General features: G+C 46.3%; 1 protein-coding gene across 2 annotated transcripts in view; it reads right to left on the reverse strand.

Moving 5' to 3' along the window:
• Positions 1-3,404: 3,404 nt before the first annotated feature.
• MRPS27 (mitochondrial ribosomal protein S27) overlaps positions 3,405-12,034 on the reverse strand; it is an 82,276-nt gene continuing 73,646 nt past the window's right edge. For both annotated transcript variants that reach the window (XM_081089720.1, XM_081089721.1), the window contains 4 exons: positions 11,389-11,491; positions 9,169-9,311; positions 7,113-7,283; positions 3,405-4,527 (listed from right to left, as the gene is read on the reverse strand). In XM_081089720.1, the coding sequence (XP_080945846.1) occupies positions 4,288-4,527; positions 7,113-7,283; positions 9,169-9,311; positions 11,389-11,491 (657 nt within the window). In that variant the 3' untranslated portion in view covers positions 3,405-4,287. The remainder of the gene's footprint in view (positions 4,528-7,112; positions 7,284-9,168; positions 9,312-11,388; positions 11,492-12,034) is intronic.

The following is a 12,034-nucleotide window of genomic DNA, read 5'->3' on the forward strand; positions in this document are numbered from 1 at the left end:
TCGTTCGGAGCTCCCAGAGCCGGACCATCGAGATGAGGCATCCAGACCATCTGCCCTTTCGGGAACACCCTGCCCAGGGCCAGGTCCGGGGCACCTGCGTGCGTGCGGAAGGCAGCCCTTCTCTTCCTGGCCCTGGAATGAGGTGGTCTTGAGCCTGGCAGAGAGGCACCTCCCCCTCCTCTCTCTTGTTCTGAATGGTGTTTGTGTCAGTCTGCAGCTGTGTATGGTATTATGTCTTATAATCCTGCATCACTTCTATCCTATCCAGTCATATCTAATGTAGAAAATTAGTTTCCAGTGGAAGTAATATGTAGTGCTTTTATGATATTTGTGTGCAATATCCCCTCTTCCATTGAGGATATTTGATGTAAAAGAAAAAAAAAAACACCGCAGTTCCACAATAAAATACAAAAGTGGCAAAAGTTCAGGTGTGTGTTGTCTTACGTTTTGTGTTGCTGAGTTGGCTCATCGGGAGTTGGGATTTGCCATCTATGGTCATGGGGGAGTAGGGGGGAGCAAACCTCAGAGAGGATCCTGATACTGTTTCTGTAACTGCTGCCTTGTTATCTTGTATAACCAGGACATTGGGGTCTTAGGACAGAAACTGGGAAGTGAGGGAAAGAGACAACTAACATTGCGTGGAAAGAAAAAGTAAATATACCAGTGTAGTTGGAGGGGGGTATTGGGAGGGTTACTCCCAGCTCTGCCACACTTGGGTGCGTGGCCTCTCACTTTATCCCTGTCTGGAGTTTCTTTTCTCACCTGTGAAGGAAAGGCTCTGACAAGATGGTCACACTGGCTGGCCCTCCCAAGACTGACTTTCTGGCTCTATAAGGCCATCTTACTCAGTAGTTACATCCAACGCCTTCTCTTGGTTTCTTGCGCAGTTACAGAGTAAGCTCTATGTAAGTAGCATAATACCCTGTGGATGTGACTGACACCCAGGAACTAAAAGCTATTTCAGAAAAGTGATTATGCATGAAGTACCTGAAAAAAGGAGGAATTCCTCATAGTCATTCACATTCTTGTACCTTTACTCAATACCCAGCAGTAGGTAATACTGTGAGGACTTAAAGGTGAACAAAGCTACCCTAGTTGGGGTGACAGGGGTCCCCAAGTTCAAGGGCAAGCTGTGGTGACCATAGGAAAAGCACCTGTTATCTCTAAGCTGAGAACAGGTGTGTGGGTGCGCTGGACAGAAAGTAAATTCCAGGCGGAGGTAGCAGCTCACATGGAAGCACAGTGAAGGGCAGGGTCAGTGTATCTGGGGGCCTGGACTGCTCAGAACAGCAGAGCACAGAGTGGACGGCCTGGCATCTCAGTTCCCTCCATGTGGCACCGAAACTGTGCCCGCAGAGTGCTCAACAGTGACCTCTAGGACATGGCCTTTCTGTCTTCAGGGTTGGTCTTTTGGCCATAGGTCTGTCCTGAATCAATGATGTTCCTTTGTCACACACACTCCTTTTGATCTTACACTGTGCCTCCAAACCATGGGGCTTCATTGACCCATCCCATTAGAAGTCACTATTTGCCAGAAGGGATTCTGAAATTCCTCCAGAAATGGAAGCGTTAAGCAAACATGTGAAAACTCAGGGTGGGAAATCACCAAAATATTTTAATGGCATCAGATTAACCTTAAGTAAATAGTTTTCTACTCCACTGTCAGGCTATCCCGTCTCAGAAAGGCTTTCTGGCCTGAACCTAGGGGGACTGACCCTCCAGGGTTGCTGGGACTGCCCTGTGATTGAACATCCCGTGTCCCAGGAGACCCCTCAGTCCCTAGAGCCCTCAGTTTGGTCACCGTACCTGTTCCATTTCACATTCTACCTTAGGCACATTCACCTTAGAGGGTGTTTTATGGATTAAGATGTTGAGCTCTGCAGAGAGGAAGCATCATAGCAACCAAAACCCTCCTACCACCGGGTATAACAAAGGATGTGAGGTCCCCTTTATAAAGCCTTCACAAATTGTCCTTGTGTCCTTGATCTAGCTTTTTTTTAAAAATATATTTTATTTATTTTTTACAGAAAGGAAGGGCGAGGGATAGAGAGTTAGAAACATCGATCAGCTGCCTCCTGCACACCCCCTACTGGGGATGTACCCGCAACTAAGGTACATGCCCTTGACTGGAATCAAACCTGGGACCCTTCAGTCCACAGGCCGACGCTCTAGCCACTGAGCCAAACCAGCTAAGGCCGATCTAGCTTTTAAAGCCCAGAATAGAATTTCTTTTCAGATGCTTTTTTGTAACAAACTGTTTATGAACATGCCCAGCTTGGATTTGGAACCCCTACCATTCCTACACAATAAACACACAGCCCAAGTAACTGCTTTGTTTTAGACAAAGATCCCAGTGGCGACTGCCACAGTCTCAGCGGCATACAGAACACCACCTTTGGCTTGGACATCCCTGTCACCATAAAGGTAATGGCATCCTCAGGGTGGCATGTGGCATCACCAAAAGGTCAAATCAACGGGGGAGGAAGGTTATTTTCAAGCTAAGAAGCTGTTATTTAGAATAAAAGGCAATTTTCCTGACAAAACTGTTGAAAAGCATTCCTCTTTCCCCATTTTCTAAAAAAAAGATTTAAAACATTTATCATTCTCAGAGTTTGAAAAGTTCAGCTCTGAAGTAGAACTCTGAAAAGCTGAGCTCTAACCATGTAATGAAAAGACAGTAACACCACATATTTTGCTCTTATGAGTCACTAAAGCTAAAGCCCCCTGAGCCCATTTTAAACTCCGTCCCTTCCTCACCCACACAGGCCCATCGAGGTTATGGGGACAGTGGTGTTGGATCCTGCTGCCTTGTTGGAGGTCACATTACAGCAGCTTCATTTGGGCTCAAGAACCCTGGTTCCAGGTATATATCCTCAGACAGCAAAATCACATAAACCACCATTTACCCTTTTCCATATGGTTCATAGGTCAACATCCAACCACTGAGCCACACCAGCTGGGCAAAAAGGTGCCTTTTGATTTATCTTGGACCTTCCTCTTGCTTTAAGGGAATGGCAGAAAAAGCCCTGCCCTTGATAAACCAAATGTCAGAACTGGCTTTGGATTACAGCCCTCTACCTGAGTTAGATTCAGCTTTGCTAGCAGAGGGCCCGTGTGGGATACTAACTGCAGGTGTATATGGAGGGAATGTGCAGGGTGAGGCCAGCAGTTTCAGGTTCCTCATTTATAACAGGTTCCTGGCACCTCCCTCATGGGGTTGCTGGGGTTGTTGGCACACAGAGACTTCCATAAATGTCAGTCTAATGGAGAAGAAGGGTTGAAAATATGTTGCTAAAAATCATAGTAACTATGATGATGAGATTCCCTATATCTCTCTCCCTTCCTCAAAAGATAAAGAACACATTAAAGGAAAAAAAAAAAAAAAGAAGAAGAAAAAAACAGAATCCAACAAAAGAATCCAAGCACATTTATTTCCACAGGTTGTTGATAAAAGACCGCAATCCAGGATAGAAGTACACTGCACTTAAAGGCAAAATTACACAGCAAGCAAGAGCTACCCCAACCCCTTTCACAGAGAAACTTCAGGAATGTTGGCCTCCTGAGGGTTTGATAACTACCCATTCTCCCATGCACTGGAAGCCCATGCTGTCCCAGATTTTCTGCAACTTCTCTGAGATGTGTGTTCACAAGCTGTATGTGTGTGTGCGTGTGTGTGGGTGTATGTGTGCGTGCACAAAAGGCTCATCTGACCTACTTAATGAAGGAGCTGAGACAATGGGTTGGAAAAAGGTACCTCAACATGATGGAGAAGCTCCCAGCCAAGGAGACTAGCTTTCTCCTCAAGAGTCTGTACATTCTAAAATGCCACCGAGGTTCCTGCAATTTGAAAGCCATTGACTGACCTTCTCCCAGTTCAGGTCTGGGTGAGACACAGGGAAGGAGAATGTGGAGACGGCCCCAGAGAGGAGAAGGGACCGAAGTCCCAGGACGTGCGGTTTGCCTCGGGTGGGGGGAAGAGAGACCATTCGAAAGCCTGTGCTTGAGACTGGAACCTGAACCCTGGCACCCCGTCAGGAGTGCCGAGGTAGCTGGTGGCTGCAGTCTGACTGCTTTCCTAGTTCCGCAGCCCCTGGAACTAAGAGTGGGCAGCCTGCACGGGCAGACACAAGGCCTCTGTCTGTAGAACATCTCGGCGTTCCTCGCACAGGTGGACGGCTTACAGGAGGAGAAGGCGGATGGAGGAGGCTGAGGCTGCCATCACGGTCACAGTGAACCCATGATGGGGCTGGTGAAGTCCCTGTGGTGGGGCTGGGCCGTGGGGCCCTGTTAGGCAGCTGCCTTTGCTGCTTGTCGAGCCAGGTACTCTTGCTTCGCCTTCTCCCTGAACTCCTGTTCCCTCTGAATCAAGTACAACAAATCCCGATGCCACTGCTGCAGCTTCTGCTCGTAGGTGGCGATGTCCTCTGCTTCACAGGCGGGCAGCTGGTCTTTGATGAGCTGGGTGGTTAGCGTCAAAAGGCTCTCTGACTCAACTTTGCCCAGAGCCTGAAGCTGGGAATGTAAGGCCTGTTGGAAAGAAAGGAAAAACGAGGAGAAGGGCGTGCATGTGGAGGATACAAGGAGGAGAAGAGGTAAGTCCCTTGCAAAGTCTCCACACATCCAGCTCGCAGGAAAAGGAATGCTGTCGGGAACCTGGCAGAGGCCTTCCCTCCAGGCACTGATAGCGTTTGCTCTGTTTCCCCGCAGCCCAGCCATTTGGCTAAGATGTACTACATGTCATTTCTTCCCCTTCACTTACAAACAGTAAATGAAACTCCATAAGCTGTGATTCCCTCTAGTTTCTGGTTTTAAGCCACAATGACAGCACGGGCATAACAAATCAACATTTCCACCCCGCCCTGCACTGAACCAAGCAGCCAACCCCAAGAACAAAGAACTCAAAGATGCAAAGGAAATGGCAGAAGTGGCTGATAAACTGGAGGAAGCCCCTCCACATCTTCTCGTTCAGAATCACCGAGAAAAATGTTGGCCTGATGCGCGTTCCTTTTAACAGATGGAAGCCATTCAAGGACTTCTTGCTAATGGCGCGCTAGCAGCTCCCGCGGGTGCTGCGCTCCATGGGCTCCACCTGCCACGCTCACAGGTCAGCCTGTAGTGCTGACTGCTCAGTCCATCGGAAATGGCAGCTGGGTTTGTTCGCACTGTGTTCCCGGGGAAGTAAAGTACGAAAAACACTAATCTACTTGAGTGCTTCACGATGTAGATCACTGGAGAGAGCCACTTATGGCCCAACTACAGCTTATACCACACGTCTCCATGTTCCATACAACTGCAGTTCACTGGCACAGGCGAGGGGTCTGCTCCCAGGGGGAGGGAATGTGAGCAGGTCTACAGGCTTCCGGTAGTGGCCAGAGGCGCAGTGTGATGGGTCTGTCATATAAAATTGGGCCCCAAACAAATTACCTGAGACTAATAAACATGAAGCAACAGAAAGACAAGGAAATATAAGATGAAAATCATTACTCATGGGGTTTGAGGCCAAGGAGACAGCTTGGGACATCAGAATAAGGACTCAACTCTGAGTCAGAAAACTTTTGTTCAAGTCTAAAGCCTATGGGCTGGTTTCTCCCAGCTGCGGTGTCCTGTAACATGGATGAGCCGCATCTGTCACCCAGGGCCACAGCGAAGACAGACGAAATGCAGTGGTGTCTGATGCACAGACAGTAGCCAATAAGTATTTGTCTCTTGTCTTTTTCTGATTTTTTTTTTAATGTTTTTGGAAGTGTGGGGACTAAGAATTTAATTTAGGCACTGATTTCTATTCTTTGAGGTTAAGTATATAAGAAACAATAGAAAGAGGTGGTAATTTTCAGTAACGGTGTGACAGCCTTGGTCAATATGAATATGATAAATGATAATCTATGGGGCTCAGAAGATTTTATTTTGTTTTGTTAGCCTTTCTAAATCTGCAAAATTAGGCAAAGTTAATTGGAAAAGAATTAAGCCAGCTCTACTGTTAATTCTGTGAACATGGATTAACCTTTCTTTCTCAGTTTTCAAATTATAAAAGGGGAAGTGGAGCAACGACCTCACAGAATACTGGAAGAAACAGTTGGTAAAAGTACAACAGAATCCCCCTTATAACACGGGGAAACAGGTATCTCACAGCTGGTTCATGATAATTACGGAAAAGGTGTAAAGGTGATAATCTGGCGAAATGTCCATCTCTCATCCCAAAGTGACATAATGGGTCAGCTGGCATGGATGGGAATGGTTTCTGCTTCATACAAAGAGTTCTCCTTTGGGTAGCACTTTTTTCTCTTTGCACAAAATAGATGAGAAAAAGCAAATAAGAGGCCAAGGGTTTAACCAGTGGTTCTCAACCATAAAATTATTTATTGCTACTTCATAACTGTAATGTTGCTACTGTTATGAATCGTAATGAAATATCTGACATGCAGGATGGTCTTAGGCGACCCCTGTGAAAGGGTCGTTCGACCGCCAAAGGGGTCGTGACCCACTGGTTGAGAACCGCTGGTTTAAACTCTGAACATGGCTCTTTTTTTCTGACGACCACAGAGGCTTTGGGGGTGTTAGCTGAGAGCTACCAAAGGCAGCTACAGTGCTCAGGGCTGCTGAAAGGGAGAGTGGCCTTGTTTCCATCTTCCACGCGGGACAAGAGAGCATTTCTAATGGCCTCACACACAACACAAAGCCGCCAAGAGGAACAGAGGAAGATGCCTGCATCTAACCTTCATCCTGCTCAAGTGTGGCTTGGTAATTCCTACCTGCATCTCTGGGTTGTCAAGCACGCTTAGCACAACATGGAGAAAGGACCAGATCCTTTCCTCTCAGGGTTGGAGTCAGGTGATGGCTAGAAGGAGGCAAGTTATTACGGACCCACCAGGCACATGTCAGGGATGAGGGGTAATGACATGCTGCCTTAGCAACCCATTAGCTCAAGTACAAAAAGGAGCCTAGATATTTACATTTGTTCCTTTTAAGACCACTTCCTGTGTGAAGCAATAAAAATGCAATTTTTGATGTCAGTTTTTAACGCCTTTGTGTGTGACATTAATGCATGAAAGGACTGCCTGTCTATCACTGAGGCAGAGAGCATGCTTAATGCACAGCTGAGTGCTGTGACTAACCTTAAATCGCTCCAGGTAGCGGGGAAGCTTGGACTGTTCGGTTTCTTCCACATCCAACTGCTCCACCAGCTCTTCTGGGCCCGGGCTGTCCTCCCCTCCTTGGGGCTGTTCCTCTGAGGACTCCTGGGCCGGAGCCGTCAGAGCCTGCAGCGCTCTGTCCAGCACGTCGAGCTGTGGGGCAGAAAGGGGCAGGGACTCATCAGCTCATGGCCCTGAGAGCACACTGAGAAGAGAGGCTGGAGAAGGGAAAAGAAGGAAATCCGGGATCTAAAAAGTGGTGAGAAGAGTTCTCTTATCAAATTATAGGAAACAGAAATGGTTATATGATTTCCATTAGAAACATCCTGTCGGACGGCATGGAAAACTTCGTACAAAACAATGGTACAAATAAGCAAGCACAGAGTTATTTGTATATGAATCAGCACAAGGGCATTTGATTTTACATTTAATCAACCAGGTAGGAATCCAAGAATTATGCTCAATGGGCACAAAAGAATGCCCTTCCCACCTCCAGGTCTTTCTTCTGTAGTCAGTTTGGAATTGGGAGAAAGGCAAAGAAAACCAGCACAGACCACGACCAACAAAGGCCTCCGCGAATGCCCGGCGAAGCTTCTGAGCCTCGGCGAGGGCCTCCTTCAGACGTTAGCTCGCAGAGTGTCTGTGAACTAGGGATCCCCGCAACCCACATTGCTGCTGGCAAAGACCAGGGGCACACACGAAATCCACTTTCACGAGGGTGTCTGTGACTTAGCAAGGAAGTAAATTACACAACAGAGGCTTTGTCCTGTCCCCTGTCCCTCACCACGTTCACCTTGGGGCACACCTCCTCGACCCAGAGGGACTACTCATCAGAGATGGCACAGAAACAACCTCACAGCCAGCCCTAGCACCTGTTTCAACACACATTAATTCTGTCCATGCCACGTTAGAGCAAAAATCCAGAAATACTCCAAGGCCTTTTAATGGCACTAATACATTGCACTCAAACCTGACACATGCCCCGTTCTTGCTGACATCTGAATCACATTCTTATTAAGTCAGAACACAAAGAATGCAAATCTGGCTCAGAGTAGAAGGACTATTTCCTCGGCAAAGTACTAATGTACAATTTTGTTTTCAATCACTAGCACTGACGATAGCAGGGCTAAGTAGGAATATATATTTAGAAGTGTGTATGCTGTTATAAACCTGGCAAAGAACATAATGGTTCGCTAGACATTAGCATGCCGAGCCACTACAGGAACCAGACTTGTACATCTCCCGACTGAAATGAAAGCCAAAAGGCGAGTCCTAGTGATCAGGGTCAAGGTAAAACAAATAAACAGCTCACAGTTAACTTTCACAGCCTAGAAGGAAACCACCACTCTGACACAAAAGCTGCTTGGATTGGAGTGGACACTGTGGCTTCCACTGTGGGGTGTAGGGTCATGTGGCTCTAAGATCCCTCATTTCCTGTAGCCTGAGCTAAGTCTCATTCGTAACTGGTGTCAAGAGTCCTCGGTGACTAAGAGAGATGAGCTTGGGACTGAAGGACAGCCTCCTGGTCCAGGCAGCACGAACGCCTTGACCTCTAAGGGACATCTGATCCGGGTCTCAGCACTGGGCATTCACCATGGAACTCATAAATGGAAGGGAAAGAAGGCTATGCCATCTCTAGTCCCCAGATTCATTTCTGTGGGCTCAGGAAAAGTTGCCATTTAGTCTCCCAGGGATCTAGGGTACAGAAAGGCCAACATTTTTAAGTGGAATCTTAACCTCTCCTGAGCTGCCACAGAGATTTTATTGGGGAGTGGGCAGTATTTTATTGAACTCAGGGGAGGGGAAGAGGTTCCCTCCTAGACAGTGGGCTATAAAGTCAACAGTAATCTTATTTTCTAGTACATTTGGTCAGTAACATTGAGAATGTTTGTGGCTTTTCATTCCTTTTCATCTGAATAAGTACATGATTCTACAGAAATAAAAAAAGAAGTAGGGGACCGGGGAAGACAAAAAAACAAATACAAAACACAACTTGAGAGGTAGCTAACTCCCACTGAATTAAGACGGAGGAACATACCGCTTCTCTACATAGCTTTCCATCTTCCGGGGAGGAGGCCACCTTCTCCATCACCTGAAGGGCTCTGTCCAGGTAGCCTGGTCGCCACAGCAGAGGCATGTCGTGGTACACAGCCCGCAGCCCTCGCTGCAGCTCCACCTTCCCTGCGGCCAAAGGAGCAAGGAGAAAGCTCAGCCACGCCTCCCCACTAGGCCTGAGACAGAGGCACCCGCGCACACCCACCGGGCAGCTCTAGAAACAGAGAAGGATCATTCCATATCTGTGCCGAGGGCCCAACCCCACCCAGCTACCTGTGACATTTAGATGGATGGTGCAGAATGTGGTAAGATTCACTGAATATGTTTTTTAATACACAATTTTATGAACTTGTTTCTCCTCTTTTTCACCTGGACTGGTGGGGATTATCATGAGGACGTCTGCAGCGTAGGCTGAGGGCAATTTAGAGAGGCCGATAAATCTGCCTCTAAGTGGAGCTGCCCTTATAAAATGAGTCAAACAACTGAAACACTACTTTTGTTTTAAGAACAAAATCTTCCTCAGAAAAAAATTCTACAACTTCCCTACACTGAAAATCTTGTCAACATTGGACAACTTGCCCGGCCAGGAAATGTGGGACAGTTTTTGAAATGCTCCCGAACGTCCCATTGACTGTCCTCATGAAAAAAAAAAAAATCCCATTTTGCTCTTTTGTCCTTTATTTGAGCGTTATCAGTGCTAAAGGCATAAAGTCCGCATCATCCTCTGGCTCTCAGGACATGAGTGTTCCTCCTGGTACCTCAAACCATCATCCCCCCCTGGAACTCAGGATGCCAGACAGCAGGGTCCTCTGGTGGGGGCACTGTCTGTACTCCTGGGGCCCAGAGCCCCCTCTGCACTAATGACCAAAGTCACCTTGAGCTGTCAGGTCTCAAATCCACCTTCACTTATCTTTCCTGGGAAGGAGGATTTGGAAAAGCTCTAGCAGGACATAAATAGACAAAGCTTATCAGGTGACAGCTAACTTTAGAGCTTTAAGATGCTTGGGGCCGGACTGTGGCCACATTCTGGGAAGCGGCTGCCATAGAGGTGAGAGGGGCTGTCCAGCACAGGACACACAAGAACAAATAGCGTCTAATGGGACAGCTGCCAGTCCCAATGCCCCAGGGCCTCTGCTCAGAAACAACAACAAAGTACATTTTCCTAGCCCTGACAACTTCCTGAATAATTCCTACAGTATAATAGACTTGAATGCACATCTGAAGGCAAAAACATGTAAATCAGAATTGAAAAGAGGTGGCAAATAAGGAGAATATGACTCCTTAAAAGTGTTCAACTCTTTTGTGAGTCTGACAGCCCGTCTGGTAAGCTCTGAAATTCCTCCCTGAGTCAATTTATATCAGGATCATCCTCCAAGGATGCCACATCACATTCTATTGAAGTGAACGTCAAAGGCAGCCAAACTGCTACAACAAAATAAGCAGCTCAAAGTTAACTTTTACACCCTACTAATGAAATAGCCAATGTTTTCAAACACAAAGGTCAGCAGAAGCAACGAATAATCACGAGAAGGTGCTTCCTCAAATGCCTATCAAGTAAGGCAAAGCCTGGAAGAATAATGACATAATATGCACTTAGTAAACCTCTGCAAACAGGGCACATTTAAGGCTGAATCTTACTTGCCCCGATTGCACAGAGCCCAGGTTCTGAGGCCACACTGCAGAGGCTTCTCTTCCTGACCCGGCTGGTCCAGGGCAGTCAGGGCCCTTCCCCGGCACAGCCACACTGTGCCAATGAGCCACTCACTGCTTTCCTGAAGTGCTACCAGTGGCGCTGAGTTTCTCTTCCCTCACCTGAAAACAATACCAAGGAGAGGACTTCAACCCTAACTCTCAATGTCTTACTCCCTGGACTTCAAATCTAAAGAGAGAGAAAGATGTTGTTAATACTGGAGAAGATTCTACTGGCTGGTTCTCCCAAAAGGGGGCCAGAACTTTCCTTTTGCGCTCTAGCCCTTCCTCACACTGATTACCACTAAATATAATCTGTGGCCACCAGCACTAGTTCTCAGCTTGCAAGTTGGCAAGGGTAAGGCCATCAAAGGTTATTTCTTTGTGCCTAAAAGTGAAAGTTGTATAGAAATTTACTAGCAAATCTAAATCAAACTATAATTTTATTGTGAAGGAGAAGAGTGCATTAGTTAACCTGATGAAACACAATATCTGTAAGGATCACTTAGCTTACCCAGAAGTGCAAAGCCATACAGCTGGGAACTCAAACCCACTGAGTTCTTTTGCTTGAGGCCTGGGAGTAATAGGGATGCACCGAAGTTCCTCTCCTCTTCCCACTGCAACAGAATATCCCAGGTCACTGTCCAGATAAGCAATGAATACTTTACGCAAAAATGTGATTTTTAATAACATGGAGGAAAAAGAACATGTCATAGCATTAAGTTAAAAAAGCAAAATAATAAAGCTATAGATACACTATAATCACAATTTTGTAAATAAAAGGTATTTATGTTTAATGAAAAACACAGAATGTTAACAGATTTCTGGGTAGTGAAATTATGAGTAATTTTGGTTTTCTTCTTTGTACTTTTCTTTATTTTCTAAAATTTTGGCAATGAATAAGAGCTCCTTTTACAATCAGAAAAGCAAAACCAAACTAAAATAAAGAGTATACTCTGGATCAACATTGCCTGGGGCAATCAACAAAAACTGACATGCTGCCAGCCCCATGTTCACTCCCATGGCTATGACATGATAGAGCAAGCTTTTGAATTTTAAACAATTCAGCAACGACAGGATTCCCATTTGACAGTGTTAAAATAAATACAACTATTAGGCTGCTTTTAGGTAGATCTGTGCCTATCAAAAATAAATTAGGC

The sequence above is a fragment of the Myotis nattereri genome, assembly GCF_964212035.1.
Source record: "Myotis nattereri genome assembly, chromosome: 4".
NCBI classification, from domain to species: domain Eukaryota; kingdom Metazoa; phylum Chordata; class Mammalia; order Chiroptera; family Vespertilionidae; genus Myotis; species Myotis nattereri.